Source organism: Leptomonas pyrrhocoris (genome assembly GCF_001293395.1).
Source record: "Leptomonas pyrrhocoris isolate H10 chromosome Unknown, whole genome shotgun sequence".
Classification (NCBI taxonomy): Eukaryota; Euglenozoa; class Kinetoplastea; order Trypanosomatida; family Trypanosomatidae; genus Leptomonas; species Leptomonas pyrrhocoris.
The window spans coordinates 110,012-128,622 of NW_015438370.1; the positions used below are offsets into that span (position 1 = coordinate 110,012).

Consider the following 18,611-nt stretch of genomic DNA (forward strand, 5'->3'; position numbering starts at 1 on the left):
ATTCACGAGTAACAACACGTATATCATCTGACTACTCAACAAAGGGCACACCACCCATAACGAACGAAACACGCAAGTGGTTCTCGTGCTTTTCCTCAGGTGTGTTTAGAGAGGGGGGAGGAGTTGCAGAACAAGCGCAGCATCATGCTGGATTACAACACCGCATCGCTCAACTGCGGCCCCTCCTCCTCTCTTTGTTCTTTCTTTCGTTCCTGCCGCCCGTCAACCAACGAACTTCTACCTCTCTCCCTCCTCTCTCTCTCTCCACACACATCAAACCTCGCAGCTAACAAAGCGGTAGTCCGTGTACAAATCCTCTAGCACCATTTTCCTTGCACGTGCCTTCGCAGTTTGATATATATTTTTTGTTTGTTTATAGAGCCTTGCTTTTTTTTTTTTCTTCTACCTCCGTTACCCGACCCCTCCTTCTCGCCGTTTCTCAATTGGATACGACAGGACAACGACAACCGGCGATGTTCCACAATAGCTACCAGGCGGGCTTCCTGTCCATCCTCTACAGCATCGGCTCGAAGCCGCTGCAGATCTGGGACTCGAAGGTCCGCAACGGCCACGTCAAGCGGATTACCGACGAGGACATCCAAAGTAGCGTGCTGGAGATCGTCGGCAGCAACGTCAGCACCTGCTACGTTACCTGCCCCGCCAACCCGAAGCAGACCCTCGGCATCAAGCTCCCCTTTCTGGTCATGATCATCAAGAACATGAAGAAGTATTTCTCGTTCGAGGTGACGGTGCTGGACGACAAGAACATGCGCCGTCGCTTCCGTGCCAGCAACTACCAGAGCACGACCAAGGTGAAGCCCTTCATTTGCACCATGCCGATGCGGCTGGACGAGGGATGGAACCAGATTCAATTCAACCTGTCCGACTTCACTCGCCGCGCCTACGGCACGAACTACGTGGAGACGCTGCGGGTGCAGGTGCACGCGAACTGCCGCATCCGGCGCCTGTACTTCAGCGATCGCCTGTACGCCGAGGAGGAGCTGCCACCGGAGTTCAAGCTGTTCCTGCCGATTGCGCAGCAGCCGCAGGCGGCAGCAGATCAGGTGAACGTTGAGGCCGCGAACGCTGCCGAGGTGCCACAGGCCACCGCTTCTCATTAAGATCGCAACGCGGAGATCATCAAGTATCAAAGCGAAGTGGGGGAGAAAAGAAAGAGGAGGCGCCCGCTGGCTACGGCACCGCATCCTGCACCACTTTTGGGGAGACGTTGAAAGAAAGGCGGGAAGAGAAGAACGAAAGCAGTTGCAGTCTGTTGTGGGTGTTGTTGTTGTTGTTGTTGTTGTACCTCTCCGCGTGGCGCCTCATCTTTACTTCGCTCCTTCTTCTTTCCGGTTGTTTGTGTTTGTGCTGCCTCGCGTCGCGCCTGCTGTGTGCTTCGGCTATCCGCCCATGTATGTGAAGCGCCCCTCGCCTTCTTTTTCTTTTTCTCTTTTTTTCCCAATGTAAATGTATATAGCGACACTCGGTGGTTCGTGCTGACGTAAAACTAACATATATGTGTGAGAGGTCCATGAGAGAGAACCAAGAGGAGAAAAATGAAGCAACAACAGAAAGAAAAGATAATAACCAAACTCGGCGTCTCGAGTCCTTTCATGGCCTTCCACGCAGCGCTACGGTCGACGAAGTGCGGTGCAAAATGTCTGACTGTGACAGAGAGGTTCTCAAAGGAAGAATTTTTAAACGAAATCAGCAATCCGCGCGGTGGAACCGGCGAAGGTCTGCTGGAGGAAAGACGCGGGATGCGCAGCGTTAGGTCATCGTGGTTTCCTCACGGGTCACATTGTAGACGGTGCGGGTGGAGGGATGCCTCTCGAGAAGGAGCGGCGGAGGAGAAAAAGGGAACGACTTTACTCGTTTTCTTTTCCCACTTCTTCGCTTCTACTCTTTTATTATTACTGGAGTGCGTGCGCGCCCGTTGGCTTTCAAACGGACCCCGTCCACTGCTCCTCCCTTTGCGCACCTCCTCTCCAACCTCGTCTTTTTTTTTGTTCTTCTTAAACCCGCACGCGTGTTCTCTCGCAAAACACAGCACCCCGAGCTCCAACAGTGTGGCGTGTTCAGGCGGCGAAGCTCCACAACAGCCAGAGTGCAAGCTGAACCGACAAGGCACAAACATACATCCTTTTACTTTTATATTCACATCTACATAGTCACTCGACAGATAAATTTGCCGCCTGTGGCAGCTCTCATAGATTTCCAAGGATAGACGCACATCGGCGAACACAGGTACAACTCCATCTGAATCAGAACAGTAATAAACTATCTTTGATAGTTTATTAAATAAGGAGCCAGAAGAGCACAGAATGCAGCAGCTCAAACGCATCCCACACCCCTCCGGTGCCGAAATCCTCTTCGATGCGAAGTGGCATCAGTACAAGATCGGCGGCACCGCCCTCCGCTCTGTCTCAAAGCTGCTCGACAAGTACTTCCCCTTCGACGAAAAACGCGTGCTGCAACTCGTCGCCAAGAAGACCGGCCAGCCGGTGGATGTCATTAAGCGAGGCTGGACGCGGCAGGCGCTGCTCGGCAAGAACGTACACGAGTACATCGAGTGCCAACTGCTCCAGAAACCACCACCGTCGTTTATGCTGCTCTTGAAGCGCAAAGAAGCGCGCGAGGCAGCGCGACCGGCCGACGCGACGGGGCCGACGCACACGTCAACGTCCGCGTTGGAAGATGAGGCGCTACACGGTGAGGAGAGCCTGTATCTGCCGGTGGCCGATGCGGCGGTGCGTACGATTTTGGCTCACTACGACTGCCTCAGCTCCGAGCAGGTGATCGCCGCCCCGCGGTGGGGCATCGCCGGCACGATTGACTTCGTCGGCCGCAACAAGCAGACGAATAAAATACTGATTGGTGACTGGAAAACCAGCGGGAGCGTCACGAGCAACTTTCGCTTCGGCTCCTTCGAAACGCCCTGCCCCGGCTGCCTCCGGCACCTGCCGAACAGCAAGTTCTACCGCTACGCGATGCAGGTGATCATCTACGGCCGCATCCTCGCGCGCGAGGAGTACTTCAAGCGGAAGTTTTTCGACGCGCAACTGCGCACCGCGCTCGCCAGCGAAGTACGAGCTGCAACGCTCTCCAGCTCGCCGGCAGCGGCAGAGAAGGGCGTCGCGGCGAAGAAGCTGCGGAGGAAGGCACCAAAAGGGAAGGCCGGCAAACAGGACGTCGACGAAGTGTCCGCCGCGGACAGCAACGGGAGCGCAGTTGCGATGACCTCCGCAGACGTAACGACCCTTCTCGACACGTACTACCACGGCGATAATATGGAAGAAGAGTTCGAGTACGGCATCGTGCAGCTGTCGAAGGACGAAGATGGCAGAGTGGTGGTGGAATTCAAGGCGGTCACGCCGGCAACCGTGCTGCCCCCGGACTGCCCAGACTCCTCCTTTGACGAGCTGCTCCAGCGCGTGATGGAAGGCGAGGGTGTTTGAGGAAGAAGTGGAGGGAGAAGCAAAGCCAAGGGGAACGGCTTGCACTGAGAGGTTTTTTTTCTCTTCTATTCTTCTTCCAGATTCCATCGACTCACGGAACCAGAAAACAGACAAGAGTAATGCTCTACCGGCCTCCGGTACGAAGTCCGTCAGCGATCGGTTATGAGTCTTAACAGCCTTGAGAATGCTGTCGCTGATCTCGTTAAATAATTACATTTGTTTATGTCTTATCTGCTGTATGGCGCTTTACTTCTCTCAAACAGAATGAAAAGGAAGAAGACAGATCGTCTGCAGTTTTTGTCGTTGTTGTCGTCGTTCGACAGAAGAGCCCCTTAAGACTCTGCTCAACCGCCTTTGGATTTTTTTTCTTTTCTTTCTCCTGTGATTCTACCTCTGCTGTTGGATTCTTTTTGGACTCCACAACCGCTTCACATCCTCCACAGCCGGAGCGCTTCTCGTTTCTCCTTGCGTCCTCCTCCTTGAATACACATTCATCATCTTCCATTAAGTTGCCTACACACTCCGCTTTTCATAATCTACTACGTGGCAGTATTTATTCCTCATATTCATCGTCATCAATTGCACCTTCAAAACGAAAAGAAACGTTGCTCACGCGCCTCCTTCTCCTCGTCGGAAGAAAGCGTGTTGTCGCAGCGTCTTCTCTCCATCTATCTCTCTTTCTCTCTCTCTATCACCGCCGCCTCTCGTGCGAACCCCACCCAACGTCAAACGTCAATAATCTTGTGCATTACTTCGGTTCCTTTGTACTATTGCTGTTGTTGCTGATAGAGGGGGGTGGTGTAGGAGTTCTGGCCGTGGCTTTTCTCTCCGTTTGTGCGTGTGTGTCTACGGTGTTTCGTTATTCCTTTTTCTTCTGTTTTTGTTTTAATATTTTTTACCGGTTGCGTCGGCGAAGGCGCAAGAGACTACGAGCGGGTTTTCCTCCCCCCGCTTTTGTGCTGGCCCTTCGTGGGTGTTCAGAGTTGGGCCGTACCACTACTGTGATGTGCTGTGTGCGTCGTGACACACTCGCATACACAGAGAGACACACACAGCGTATATATTTGTAGTACACAAGCTGTCAACGACTTGCTTGCGCTCGTGGCAAAACATCATCTTTTGTGGTCTTTCAAATTAGAAAAACCTCTAGAAAAGAGGGGAAAGAATGGGTAATGAATCCTCCAAGACGAGCGGCGCGCCGTCCGCAGCGACGACCGCCAACAGGCGCGACGGTGGGGGTGGCGGTGGTGGCCCAAGCAAATCGGCTGCGACCAACGCCGCCACCACCGCGGCATCATCGAAGTTAAATGCTCCTTCTTCTTCCGCAACGCAGCGGCCACAGCCGCAGCCGCAGCCGCAGCAGTCGCCGGCCATGTCCGTCCCGCAGCGCTCCTCCGCGCCGGTGGCCGTCCCGAGCGGCGCGGTGGCGAATCAACGCGATTTTCTCTCCTCGGTGGACGTCCCTGTGTCCGGTGCGCTCAACGGCAACGGCGGCAACGCGGACAACGTTGCGTCGTCGGTGCCGTGCTACGTGGACGCGAGCAGCATGGTTTACACCCTGCCCTCCTTCACCTCCGAGACGTCGCTTGTCGGCAGCGGGGGAGCGGGTGCAAATCCGGTGGCGGCCATCAACGCGTACGGTGGCGGTGGTCCGGCAGTCAACCCAGCGAGCGCACCGCTGCTGCTGGCGGCCGCCGCCTCGGCCAGCGACTTCCGCGTCGGTGCGCCATCCTCGCCGCTGTCGCCGCTGCGCCGGCACTTCCCGATCGGCAGCGCCAGCAGCCCCATCGCGATCCCAACCTACAACACCACGACGACCTCCGCCGTGGAGGAGCTGTCGTGCAGCTCGCCGGTGCTGCGGTCGTACCGGAAGCACTCCTTCTCCACGTCGAAGCGCGACATGTGTCTCGCCAAGTCGCCCACCTCGCCGCCCGCCACGTACTTCGGGCCCTCGTCGCTGAGCGCGAACGCGCCCGACACGTTGGCCACGCTGGCGCCGCCGTCTGCGGCGAGTGGGTCGTCTGGAACTGCCATTCACACGAAGTTCTTGGAGATCACCGGCCACCCTCTCGGCCTCGAGAACTACGGCAACACGTGCTACTGCAACTCGGTAATCCAGCTCATCTACCACTGCACCCCGCTGCGTCTGCGTCTGCTGGAGCTGTACGACGTGTACGTGTCCAAGAAAGGCAAGCCCGGATTCGAGGAGGACACGGTGCTGTACCAGCTCTGCAGCTTGATCGCCCTCATGCACAAGTCAAACAACCGCAGCAAGGAGAAGTACCCACGCGAGAAGATCGCGCCGAAAGATCTGCTGCAGTGTGCACGCCAGAAGAACGAAATCTTCAACAACGACATGCAGCAAGACGCGCACGAGTTCACGATGTTTCTGATCAACGACATCACCGAGACGGAGCAGCGCATCATGGCCGACCCGAGCAACGCGAACCTTTTCCTGCAGCACGAGGCGGCCATGAAGAAGAAGAAAAGCTCCTCCTTCTCGTTTTGGAAGCACAGCAAGGACAAGACCATCAGCGCCAGCAGCCAGAAGGCGAGCAAGCACGACAAGTCGTCCACGTCGTCGTCGACAGCGGAGAACAGCAGAGCCAAGTCGGGTGGGGCGCAGCAGCCGTTCAGCGGGGACCTGACGCCGCTGCAGGTGATCCTGCAGGGACAATTCGGCTCCCTCACGGCGTGCCTCGAGTGCGACAACATAACCGCGCGAGATGAAGTCTTCATCGACCTGAGCCTGGAAACCGGGCAGGGCTGCTCGCTGCTGCGCTGCCTCGACCACTTCGGCGACCCCGAGTACTTCTGGGGCAAGAACAAGCTGCGCTGCGACGAGTGCAAGGCGCAGGTGCGGGCCGCGAAGACCATCCACGTGCAGCAGCTGCCGCAGTACGCGCTGCTGATCCACTTAAAGCGCTTTCAGTACGACGTGAAGAGACAGACCTTCACCAAAAAGGCCGACCACGTCGCGCTGCCGATGCAGATGGATGTGGAGGAGTACCTGACCGATCCCGAGGTGATCGAGAAGAACCTGCGCAATGAGCAGGCCCGCTGGCAAAATGACAACGCCAGCGCGTCCACCGGGAAGAAGGAGGAGGGGTCTGCAGCGGGGGCAGGGGCGGGGGGAGGCTCGCCGGACACCTTCAAGCCGGCGTCGGAGGAGCTGCGCCGCAAACTGCGCGGTGTGGCACGGCACAAGGCTCGCTTTGAGCTGACAGGCTTCGTCGCCCACATCGGCGAGGGCCCAAATTCGGGGCACTACTTCACGTGCGTCCGCTACGGCCCCCAACTGTGGCGCCGGTTCGATGATGAGACGGTCTCAACCATGGCGGAACGCGATGTGCAGCAGTACTTTGGTGTCCCGTCGGATGCCACCGGTGTGGTGACGACGACGGCGTACATCCTGCTGTACGAACGGGTAGCGTAGTTGTCTTCGGTCCAGATTTTGCGTGCGTGTGTGGGTGAGTGAGTAGAGGAGTGCGTCCGTTTATCGTCCCTCGAGCATTATATGGCGCTTGTGTCGTCGTACTTCATGTTTTCGTTGTTGTTGTTGTTGTTGCTCTCTTTCAGATATATATATATATATATTATTATTATTATTATGTGCTGCTGTTGTTTGTTTGTTTCCGCTCTGGAAGCGTTTCCGCCGCACTTTTGTTGTTCCTGTCAAGTTGTATTGCCTTCTCGATTGTTCTCGTATTGAAATACTTATTTTTCCTTTCCATTTTTCTCGCCGCAGCTGTGGCGGCGCTACCTCTCTCTCCTTTTTTCTTCTTCGTTTGTTTGCTTGTTTGTTTTTGTAAGTAGGATTTGAAGTGTGCCACTCACTCGGGGGAAGAGAAGAGGGTTCACCAGAGTTCTACGCGCGTCCGCGCACACCGCCAACTCGAAAAGCCCGGTTTGTCACTGGACGATATTATTATTTTTTCGAAGCGTTTTGTATCCCGGTGTTTCTTGTTGTGTTTGTTTTGTGTTCTCTCCGCCGACTTGTAATTCTGCTACTTCCTCTTACTGTGTTCTTTCTTTCTTACTTTTCTCGGGCGACAGCAACCCCACCCTATCTGAACGTTTTCTTTGCTCTAACGTCGGTAATGATGGCACCTGTTCTTCACCGGCGACAGCGTGTTGTAGAAAAGCTATACCGCTTTGCTGCCATCGGCATCGTTGAATCGATAGTAGATATATACGCACGTCGCTGCCAGCGTTTGCTGCGGAATGAGTTGGGCGAATGCATCTTGTCAAGAGGTGGTACTTCCGCTCTCCTCAGAAACATGAAGGAAACAAGAAGAGCACTGGATGCTCCTTGAGCGGATCCCTTCCTCTTGAATCTGCGACTCCCCACTTGCTTGGTGCCGTTGGTGCTGTTTTCACCCGTTGCTTGTTTGGTTTTATTTTCTCCCTCACTCGTGTAGCCCTCCATGGACTCACTAGCACGATATAAATAACAGTAGCTGCTTGGGTGGGTGTGTACGTTCTAAGTGACTTTCTTTGCTGCTCATGTGAGCCATATTCTTATGTTTGGGGGGATAATGGTGATGGCGTGTCTGTGGCACGCGTCGAACGCGTGGCGTGGCGAGACCGGCATGAGAGTCTTTTGTTTGTTGTTTGTTGTTTGTTCGCGTAACGCAGCCGTAGCCTTCGCTTTGTGTTTCCGCTTCTTTAAAGCAAATGAAAGCCAACGACTAAGCTGTCCATTTAATAGCAGTGTCGGGTCAGCTGTTGTCGGAGTGCATCGAACGTGTCTTCTCTGCTGTTCGAAGGAGCTGATGTGAAGCGACGGCTCTTCCTTGGCAGCTCCACTTATACAGTCTGCTGGTCAGTTGTTGTTGTTGTTGCTTTGAAAGAGAGCTGATGTGTATTTGCATGGCTGCTGCTGCGCCTTACCTGCCCTTTCTTAAGAGCCCGCCTATTCCCTTTGGTCAACGGTTCCATATATACATTCATGTAGGCCTCCTTTCCTCTCTCCGCTGTTTTTCCTCCCTCTCGGCACGGCCTCCATCAAGACAGACCGCACCAACGCCCGCACATCGCCGATTCCACTCTCAGAGTATTTTTGCCCAGATCAGATATTCGTTGTTGTTCTTTTTTTTGCATTTTAGAGGAAAAGCGATGAAACACACACCCTCACGGACACATACGAATCGCTTTCTCTTTGTTTGAAGAAGAGGAACAACTCCCTCCCACCGTGTTGAGGAGTCCACACACACACACACTCCTCAGATCGTTCTTTGAAAGAATAACCGCAGGCTCATCACCAGTTATTCAAGAGCAGCAAAGGAAGAAAAGTCCACGACGGTCGCTGGACGAGGAAGCGGCGTCGATGCTTCGCTTGCGCCGCACACTCGTGCGCCGCCACGAGCACATGACGGACCTCTTCCTCCCACGCTGCACACCCGTCCTGTGCTCCGCCTCCCGTCAGCTCTACGGACGTCCTTACGCCGAGCCAGCGAGCCACCGAATTCGCAGACAGGCGGACTCCAACGGGGCGGGGTACCCGCCACCACCTCCCAACGGCGCACCGCAGCGTCCCCCATCCTCGGGGACTTGGGGACCCAGAGGCGGCCGCGGGGGCGGTGGGTATACAAAGACGTACCGCGGCAGTGGGCGCGCCGTCCACGATCGCAGCCCCGCTGTGGCACTCGATGACAACGGCGTTGCCCGGCAGGACGCACCGCTGTCGAGGTATTCAGCCGGCTCGGTGCGTCGGGCAGACGCCGCAACCGCAGCAGCAGCTTCAGCAGAGACGTGCCGATCCTTTTGGTCGCAGCGCGTGCGTCACGTCCCGGCGGGGGATCTGAAGCGGCAGCACTTGATGGAGAGCACACACGACAAGCACTCCCGCTTCCTCGTTCGCAGCCGCATCCGCGACGACGGTGTGCTGTCGAACCTGTTTCCCGTCCGCTTTCACGACGACGCGGCCTTGAAGGCAAACGGTGAGAAGCACGACCCCTACGTGTACATCTATGAAATGTACGTGACTCGGATGGTGACGTCGCGGGCCCCGGCAGCAGCGCCAGGCGGTAGGCCGAGTGCCGCGTGGGGCAAATACAGACAGACGCCTCCGTCTACTGCTGCGCAGCTGTCCAAGTCAAATGAAAGAGGCGGGGCAGCAACGGCTGGCGCCGTCATCGCAACGGACAGCGCAGCGCCTTCGATGGAGCGTCGCGTCACGGCAGGGCGGTCGTGGCGGGCAATTCAGCGGTACCTGCGCCACCGCTTTGCCGCCGCTGCCTCGACTCTTCTTCCGCCTCTGGTTCAACTCGACAACAAAATATACGCGGCGGCCCCGCTGCCAGCCGATGCGCTGCAGCTCCCGAAAACGTACTTCGATGTTGGCTGGAAGACGGCGGAGCTCCGCTTGGTGAGCCGCAGCCGATACGCCGACCTCCCCGCCAGTGAACTGCAGATGGTGATGAATAAAATAGTGTTAGAGATGGCGCGAGAGACGCAGCGGCAGCGGCAGCGCATCCGCGATGGGACATCCACGACGGCCCCGCATCGTCACGACGACGGCGACGTACAGGACGATGATGGGTTAGAGGTGATGGAGGTGGTGCGGGAGAAGACCGGGAAGCTGGTGTGCACGACGCAGGGTGTGTCCTCTGGCGGCTTGCGTGTCTACCGTGGCATCTACGTACAGGCCATCTTTGTGGACCACACCGCGGCGCTGGCATACGCAGAGGATTCAAATGACGACGAGAAGGGAGGTGGAAGCGGGAGCCACAGCGATGCAGCTCCGCAAGGTGGTGATGGCCGCACCAGCAGCAGTAAAGGCACGACGAGCACCACAGGCAGCGTACCGCCGCCGCCGACCACGCGCCAGCTGAATGAGACCCCTGTTGGACTGACCGATGCAGCAAATCCCATTCAATTCCGTGTGGACGCCTTCCTCCGCGCGTTCACCTACCGCGGCACGCCAGTGGAGAGCTACCGCATCAGCGACGCCTCGGGCAGCGTGCTGGCCTCCGTCTGGGCGCCACCGCAGCCTCAGTCCCTCCTCGTCGGTGGAGTGTACGCCGCCGCCCCGGTCCGCATTCGCGAGTTCGCGGAGCGCGGTAACGCACGGCTGGTGGAGGTGCCCAGCGGGACGGTGCCGACGCTGCTGGCCGCCCCACCGCAGCCGGCACCGCTCCCTTCAGCTGCGCCTCCCCCCACAGCGACGTCGAGCAGATCGAGGCAAGCGCCGCCAGAGCCGCCCTCCCGCCTGCCCGGGCACATCAGTCTGCGCATCGACACAAAGGGCACCATCGCGTCGGAGACGTCGCTGTGGGGGGAGGTGCTGCAGCACTACGGTGCGGGCCCCTACGACGACGCGACGCAGCAACGCATTCGCAAGGCGCTGGCGCACATGCCGGTGGTGATTTCCTACTCCCTGCGGCAGGGGATCGTGCGGGAGGTGCGCTTTGATGGCGCGGCGCTGTTGGCGGCTGCATCGGCGTCCGATCCGCTGCTGGGCATGGCGCAGAAGTTTGCTGTACAGACGACCTCGGAGCTGCCGTCACCTTCTGCGGCGACCTCGTCGTGTGCTGCCGGTCTATCAGAGTCGGAGACGCAGTCGCGGGGTCCGGTCATGGGTGCTCGCGAGCCACGGCTGCTGCCCCTTCTTCCCTACCTCGACGCGCAGCAGCCTTGCGCGGTGCTGACCGATTACACCGTGGTGCCGTTGCAGGTGCTCCACTGCTGCTTTGACCCGGCAATGCGAAACTGGCAGGACATCGGTGTGGCCGTTCTCTCCCTGATGCCGAATCAGCGCATGGAGCTGCTGAGCTTCGTACGGAAACTGCTCTCGCGAGGGCTGCGTCGCTGGGGCATTGAGGTGGCGCACCGACCGTGGCGCACCAGGTCGCTCTCGCTGCTGCCGGCCCCGATGAAGCGGGTGGTGCCGAACCCCGCCGCACGCTCCGCGGCGTCGTTTCCGTCCACCGTGGCGGTGCTCGGCATTGCGGGTCCGCGCTGCACTGCCGACCAGACGCAGCGGGTATCGCTGACCGCGCAGCACATGGCGCAGTACTTCCGCACGAACCTCGTCGCCTGCCTACCGGATGAGAGCGCGGGGGTGCAGTACGTGCATGATCAGTTAATGATGCACACATCAACACCGCAGCAGCAGCCGGGCGGGTCAGCAAGCCTGCGCGATGTGAACTCCTGTGTCATCCTCATCACAACCGAACCAGACACCCGCGCGACGCGGTGGCTGAAGGTGGAGTGCATGAGCCGCGGCATTCATCTCGTCGCCGTGCTACCATCCTCGTCGCCCAAAAGGCTGAACTTAATTTGCGGAAATCTGCGCCGACGGATCGCGACGCAGTTCGAGCTGGATCCGTTGCGAGGGATTGACCTGCGCGCGGAGGTGCCGGTGCTGGGCCGTCGACGGGTGCTGATCGTCGGCGTGGACACGTGCCACACCAACACGCACAGCATCGGCACCATCGTCGGTATTCTCGCCACACCGACCCGCAACCACCTTCTCTCACACTTCTGGCAGCACGATGCTCGCGGTCGCGAGGCGTCGCACGTGGCGGTGCACTTTAAAAACATGCTGACAAGGGTGCTGACGAAATACGGCGGAGTCGATGAGGTGGTGATCTTCCAAGACGGGGACGTGTTCAGCGAGCTCACCGGAATGAAGGAGGAGCTGGTGGCGCAGCTGCCCGAGTGTGGGCTGACGTTTATGTGTCTGCACAAGCGGTGCAACATCCGCTTCACCCACACTTCCTCCTCGTCGTCGACGGCGGATGCCGCTGCACGGGATGCGCAGCGTGACGGCGGCAACGCATCGGTGGAAGCCAGCTTTCACAACGTGGTGAAGGGGGTGGTGATCACCGCGTTGGCACCGATCCCGCTGGATTACGAGGCGGCGGCTCCCTCCTTCTACCTGCAAGCGCACGAGTCGGTCATGTCGACGGCACGCGCCGTGCAGTACACCGTGCACCACGTCAGCCCCACGCTCGATGTGGCAGATGTGCAGCAAATGGCGAACGTCATGGCGAACGTGCTGGCGCCGCAGGCCACGAAGTTGCCGATGTCAACGCGCTGTGCGCATCGTCTGGCCGATCGGGCAGAGCGTCTGCTGGACGCGGTGCCGCAGTTTACGGGGGAGATGATCCCACAGCCCCTCAGTGACCGCTTGTGGTTCTTGTAAATAGGAAGTAGTTTGAGTGGAGAGGGGGGGGCGGTTGTCTGTTTCTACCATCATTCCAGTTTTCTTGCTGAACCTCCACTCTCTATGTTATTGTTGTATCTTTGGACGTGCACCGATCGGGAAGTGTTTCGGAGGAGGGACTTCACAGGGTCTGTTCTTTTCATCCCCCACCCGTCTCCGCCTTCACCACACCTGCACGCATCAAACAGAACAGACAGCTTTTTCTCTTATTATTATTTTTTGTATTTAATCACTTTGATGAGCATCGTGTATCGTTACGCGAGCCATCGAGGCTTTTTCTTCGTTGTCGGCGATTCTCCTCCTCCTGCCTTCCTCTGGCGTCCACGTTGGTGAGCACCGAGGATGAAATAGGCGAGGAGAGAGAGAAACGCGGCCTGAGCTCCCCCACCATCGTGTTGTTCAACAGTAGTTTCTTCTTCTGCGCCGGCGCCCATCACAACTTTTTATCGGTGTCCGGCTGCTTCTTCCTCTTCCTCCGTTTTGTTAGTTTCGGTATGTTTGTTCTCTTCGTTTGTTTCCCCAGATATAAATAATATATCGGCCTCACTGAGCACGGCCTTCCCGCTGTGTTTTCCGCCTCCTCTCCTCCATGCTTTAAACAAGCCTTGCGAGCTTGATAGCAAGAGAGAGTAAAGCCCATTCATAGACTCCCCCCCCCCCTCCATTCGGAGCAAGAAGGCGAAAAGCAACCCTTCAGGAGAAATACGAAATAAAAACCTCGAGGACTTCGGTGAGACTCGTCTGCCGCGTGATGCTTTCGACAGCGCACACGCGCACAACAAGAATCATCGGTGGTTTCTCTCTCTCTCTCTCTTTGCAAAGTCGTGAATGTGCTCCTGTTCATTTACAGTTATTCTTTTATTTATATTTGTATATAATTCTCCCTTTCCCTCTTCCGTAGTGGATGTTGTCTCGCTAATCTTTTCGGTATTTCCTCTTCAGACCTCAAACAGCAAAAAAAGGAAACGACAAAATTGGGGAGGGGCGGCGCACGCGAAGCTGAATGAGTTTTCTTCTCTTCAAGCAGGAAACGACTCAATGCATGAAGAGCGAGAAAAAGAAACGGAAGCTCTGAGGAATCGTGCGGTGCGTCATGCACCTGCGAATTTGCGTCTCTGCACGTCGCGAATCGTCCTATCCCTAAAGAAAAAGAAGAGGGAGAAGGAAAGAAACACTTTTAAAACGGGCTTCTTGTGCTCTGACAGCCCCCAGCGCTATCGTTCTTCGTTTATTATATATATGTGTGTGTATTTGATGTTTGTGTCGATCGTAGTCGAAAGGGCAATGTCGGACGTTCCGTGTTCCTGTCAGCACCCTGCGCTGCTTTCCATTCCTTTTCTCCCTCCCTCCCTCCCTCCCGCTCTGTCACGCATCTTTAAGCGTTCCCGCCCGAACGATCGATTCTGCAACGGTCACAGCACGCTGTACATCACTGTGACTCTTAATACGATATATATATATATATATACATACATATGTGTGTGAAAGGTTTTACTTCTGTTTTTCTCACCCCCACACAAGCTTAATGTTCCGCAGCGCCCACATCCTGCGCTATCGTGCGACGACGTGTCGACTGCTTCTATCGCCGCTCGCCGCGGTCCCTCCTCTCTCCATCTTCACCGCCACCGCCCCCAGCCATTTCGTCACACCGCTTCGTTGGTGCAGCACGAGCACTGCAAGTGCGGATACACCGCCATCATCATCATCGCCGAAGCGAAAAGTGCAGATCGCCGTCGTCGGCAGCGGGCCCAGCGGCTGCTTCGTGGCAAATCAGCTCGTCAAAAAGCACACCGATCTGCATGTCGACATCTTCGAGCGGTTGCCTGTGCCGTTCGGCCTGTGCCGCTACGGCGTCGCGCCGGACCACCCTGACGTGAAAAACGTGGAGAAGCAGTTCATGGAACTCTTTCAGGGGGGGCGCGTGACGTGGATCGGGAACGTGTCGATCGGCAGGGAAATCCCTGTCGGGGCGTTGCTGTCGCACTACGCCGCCGTCGTCTTTGCGACCGGTGCGGAGGGCTCGAAGAAGCTGGGCATCCCCGGCGAGGACTTGGCCGGCGTCATCTCAGCCCGCAGCTTTGTGGAGTACTACAACACGTACCCCTTCCCCTTTGGCTCCCCCCGCTTCTGCCCATTTGACGTGGAGAAGACACGGCGCGCGATTGTGATCGGCAACGGCAACGTCGCGATGGACGTGGTGCGGGTGTTGGGCGGGTCATACAAGTACTTCTGCCCGACCGACATGAACTGCGTGTGCCTGCAGGAAATGATGAGAAACAGAATCGATCACATCAGCATTACCGGACGGCGCGGGGTGGACAGCTCAGCCTTCGCCACGGCGGAGTTCCGCGAGCTGACGAAGTATCAGGAGGGACACGTGAAGGTGGAGGTGGACCCCTTTGAGCTGAACGCGGCGGTGGCGGCGGTGCCAGATGGCAAGACATCCCGCGCACACACGCGCATGATGGAGTTGGTCCATCAGTTTGCCATCGCCGATGACGTCTTCGAAACGGAAAGTACGCAGCTGGCGACGGATGCGGACGGGGTTCCGCTGCCGAGTGCGGCGGTCGCACAGCTGGACGCACCCCCGTCTCCATCTTCCACAGGCAGCAGAAGCAGCAGCAGCGGCACTCCGCCCACCCCGGTGGACAGGCGCGGCCCGTGCACGCTGCGCTTCCGCTACAACCTTACCCCCGTCGCCATTCTGCCCAGCCGGCACCGTAAGAACTACGTGGGCGGGGTGCTCTTCAGGAAGACACCGACAGCAAACAACAACAAATCCGAGAAGTTGAACCGCGCCAGCGGTGACGGTGAGAAGAGCGACGATGAGTTCTGTGTCCTGCCGTGCGACCTCGTGCTGACCTCCATCGGGTATCGCACCGACAGCATCGCCGACGTGCCGTTCAACGAACGGGCAGGCGTGATCGACAACGTGCACGGGCGGGTGAAGGGCATGCCGCGGGTGTACTGCGCTGGCTGGGCGAAGAACGGTGCGAAGGGGGTCATTTTGCACTCGGTGGTGGACGCGCAGGAGACCGTGGCGAGTATGCTGGCGGACATAGAGGCGGGGATTATCCCGAAGGAGGCAACAGTGGCAGAAGAGGACCACCAACAGCACCCAGAACAACAGCCACCACAGCCGCAAGCTCAACAGCCGCCACGAGACGAGGAGCCACAACCCACCGATGCACAGCCGCAGCTGTTGACGGTGGAAGCGGCGGAAGCAGAGAGGACCGCGAGCGGGCGAGAGTCAGCGCCGTCGTCCTCCTCCTCTGCCGTCGCTGACGCCGCTGCGCGGACCACAATGGCGGGCAAGTACGGACTCGTGGACTACTTCGTGGACAAGAAGCTGCAGCCCGTCTCCGTCGCGGGTCTGCAGCGCATCTTCCACGTCGAGCACGAGCGTGGGGTGGATCTGGGCAAGAAGGCAGAGAAGATTGACAGCGTGCGGGACATGCTGGACGTCGCGCTGGGTGGCGATGTCGGCCGGAAGGCGGATGAGCGCATACGTCGCATCACGCCCGCACGGTCGGATGCGATGATGTATCTGAAGGAGTTGCTGGACGATGACACGGACTTGGCACCGCTGGCGCACGAGCTGGCGAAGGACATGCCGCGCAAGCTGGCGCCGCAACACCCCCTCGGCCGCATCTCGCCAGATCAACTGTAGGGAAGTGTGGAGTGCTTTGTGTGGGAGGGGATGCGTACGTCCTTGAAGCTGCTTATCTCTAGGCTTCTTCTGCATTTTCTATTTTGCTTTGGTTGTCGCCACCACTCCTGCTTCCATCAACGAGGGAAAGGAAGAAAACGGAAGAGTTGTGGGAACGCTGTTTTGGATATGAGCATGGATGTGTATGCGGATGCTACGTGTCTACACATTCAGTGTCGCTATCGATCGTTGCAGGCGGGTGTCCGATAGAGTTTCTGGTGGTTTTCCACTCGATGGGAGCATAAAAAACCTCCGTGGCGCCGTCTGCAGGCACGAGGTGAGTGTCGTGCGAAGTGGAACTGGCTGTGTTCCTCTTGTATATATCTATATGCTAGTTGCATCTTCCTTCTACTTCTCTCTCTCTCCCTCCCCATGTCTCTTTTCCACGAATACCAACCCGAATAAAACGGCTGTGTTCAGTTGATTTCGTGTCTTCACATCTCTCTCTCTCTCCCTCTTTCCAATATAAGTGTTTTATTAACTTTGGTTGTAGCTTCTTCTTCTTTGTTTGTTTCACACCTACGTTGTTGTCTTTCTTCAGAAAACAATGTCGGACCAAAGCCTCGCCCCTGAGATGGCCTTCACCGTCGCCTCAACCTTCCTCTCCTACTACTACAGCGAGTTCGTGAAGCTGAACGAGTTGGCCCGCATGTCGGACCTCTACGACGAGCGCTCGTACATGACCCTCGTTGACTTCCGCGATGAGGTGCCGGTGGTGGCGCACGGCCGCAACGCCGTGGCGAACTTGTTGGCGAAGCTGGACGGCTCGCTGGGCCAGCGGAAGGTGGAGATCATCACGGTGGACACCGTCGCGCTGCCGCACAACTGCGTGCAGGTGATCTGCCAGGGTGTGATGTACCTGCGCGAGTACCGCCGAGTGTTTCTGCACGTGTTTGTGCTCGAGCCGACGGCGTACCGCACCAAGACCTATCACATCTCCTCCGACTACCTCCGCTTCGTGGACTCGGAGAAGGAGGTGATTCCGGAGGGGTCTGTGGTGATCGCGGCGGATCAGGTCGCGAACTACCTAGAGGAGAGCCGCCGTCGCGTGGAGGAGGAGCAGCGGCGGCAGCTGATCGAGTTCCAGCAGCGCATCCGCGCCCAGCAGGAAGCCGCGCAGGCCAGGGCGAAGGCCGAGGCCGAGGCGGCGCGGGCAAAGGCACAGAGGGAACAGCATCAGCAGCAACAGGCCGCCGCGGCTGCCGTGCGTATCCCGCAGCCGGCGTCTCGCCAGGGCCGGGCCGAGGGTCCGCACCCGCACCGCAACGAAGCCGCGGAGGGCGGTAACGACCGCCGGGAGCGCCGCGAGCGCCCACCGCGCGACGGCGGCAACAACGACCGCCACGAGCGCCCGGCGGGGGCCGCGGGGACGCGCCACAATGAGGAGGGCCGCCCGGAGCGCAAGCCGCGTGAGCAGCGGGGAGACGGTCGCGCAGAGCGTGAACCACGTGGAGAGGGCCACGCCGAGCGCAAGCCGCGTGGGGACGGTCGCCCCGAACGTGAGCCGCGTGGAGAGGGCCACGCCGAGCGCAAGCCGCGTGGGGAAGGTCGCGCGGAGCGTGAGCCGCGCGGAGAGGGTCGCGGCGATCGCAAGCCGCGGGGTGAGGGCCATGCGGAGCGCAAGCCGGTGGAGGGTAGTGACCGTCGTAAGAAGCCGGCTGCTGCGGGTGCTGCTGGTGATGCCGCTCCTGCTGCACCGGCCCCTGAGCGCAAGCCGCGCGCGACCGGCCCCACCGCTGCCTGCATCCTGCTGCGGGTGCCAAAGAAGATCAAGTTGTCCGACATCAAGGCGGAGTTGGCCAGCCAAGGCGGCGCGGTGCCAGATGACATGTTCTGGTGCGGACCGAGCAGCGCCCACGCCGTGCTGAAGTTCGACTCCGTGGACAAGGCCACGGCGCTGTACTCGAAGAAGGTCTTTACGATTCAGGAGGAGTCCATCCCAGTCAACTACTACCACGAGTAGAAGAGAGGGGAAAGCGGTGAGTGCGGGAGAGATGGAAAGGGTGCGAGGTGCGCGATGCCTTCGGAGCGTGTGTGCCAAGTCGTTAAAGGCGGCTTTTCATTGCTCCTTCCTGTGCCACGCACACGCACTCGCGAAGGCGCGCCGTACCGCCCAGCATCTCCTACACACATCTATATATATATATTGGATTTCAGTCAACTCTGGCTGTTGTCATCGCCACTGCGCTGTGCGAAATTTAATATAAAAATCCTTTGTTTGGTTTGGCTTTTTCCGGCGGTACCCGCCATAAGAGAGAACGAACGGAAACGA

General features: G+C 58.1%; 6 protein-coding genes across 7 annotated transcripts; all 6 read left to right on the forward strand.

Annotated features, from left to right (window-relative positions):
• Window positions 1–284: 284 nt before the first annotated feature.
• On the forward strand, window positions 285–1,121 carry ABB37_06329 (putative mitochondrial hypothetical protein; the record flags this gene model as incomplete). 2 transcript variants are annotated; one of them, XM_015804616.1, is made up of 1 exon in its annotated part: window positions 285–1,121. In XM_015804616.1, the coding sequence occupies exon 1, from the start codon at window positions 474–476 to the stop codon at window positions 1,119–1,121; it is 648 nt and encodes a 215-aa protein (XP_015656594.1). In that variant the 5' UTR covers window positions 285–473. The 2 variants fall into 2 exon arrangements, with proteins under 2 accessions (XP_015656594.1, XP_015656595.1); XM_015804617.1 differs by having other exon boundaries at window positions 455–1,121.
• A 927-nt stretch (window positions 1,122–2,048) lies between these two features.
• On the forward strand, window positions 2,049–3,458 carry ABB37_06330 (hypothetical protein; the record flags this gene model as incomplete). The annotated part of the gene is made up of 1 exon (XM_015804618.1): window positions 2,049–3,458. Exon 1 carries the CDS (start codon window positions 2,325–2,327, stop codon window positions 3,456–3,458), a length of 1,134 nt encoding a protein of 377 aa, XP_015656596.1. The 5' UTR covers window positions 2,049–2,324.
• A 441-nt stretch (window positions 3,459–3,899) lies between these two features.
• ABB37_06331 (putative ubiquitin hydrolase) lies at window positions 3,900–6,894 on the forward strand (the record flags this gene model as incomplete). The annotated part of the gene is made up of 1 exon (XM_015804619.1): window positions 3,900–6,894. Exon 1 carries the CDS (start codon window positions 4,624–4,626, stop codon window positions 6,892–6,894), a length of 2,271 nt encoding a protein of 756 aa, XP_015656597.1. The 5' UTR covers window positions 3,900–4,623.
• A 1,893-nt stretch (window positions 6,895–8,787) lies between these two features.
• ABB37_06332 (putative argonaut-like protein) lies at window positions 8,788–12,609 on the forward strand (the record flags this gene model as incomplete). Its single annotated transcript, XM_015804620.1, has 1 exon — window positions 8,788–12,609. One exon carries the CDS (start codon window positions 8,788–8,790, stop codon window positions 12,607–12,609), a length of 3,822 nt encoding a protein of 1,273 aa, XP_015656598.1.
• A 1,399-nt stretch (window positions 12,610–14,008) lies between these two features.
• ABB37_06333 (putative mitochondrial ferredoxin NADP reductase-like protein) lies at window positions 14,009–16,300 on the forward strand (the record flags this gene model as incomplete). Its single annotated transcript, XM_015804621.1, has 1 exon — window positions 14,009–16,300. Exon 1 carries the CDS (start codon window positions 14,156–14,158, stop codon window positions 16,298–16,300), a length of 2,145 nt encoding a protein of 714 aa, XP_015656599.1. The 5' UTR covers window positions 14,009–14,155.
• A 457-nt stretch (window positions 16,301–16,757) lies between these two features.
• Window positions 16,758–18,302, forward strand: ABB37_06334 (hypothetical protein; the record flags this gene model as incomplete). The annotated part of the gene is made up of 1 exon (XM_015804622.1): window positions 16,758–18,302. The coding sequence occupies exon 1, from the start codon at window positions 16,887–16,889 to the stop codon at window positions 18,300–18,302; it is 1,416 nt and encodes a 471-aa protein (XP_015656600.1). The 5' UTR covers window positions 16,758–16,886.
• Window positions 18,303–18,611: the final 309 nt, after the last annotated feature.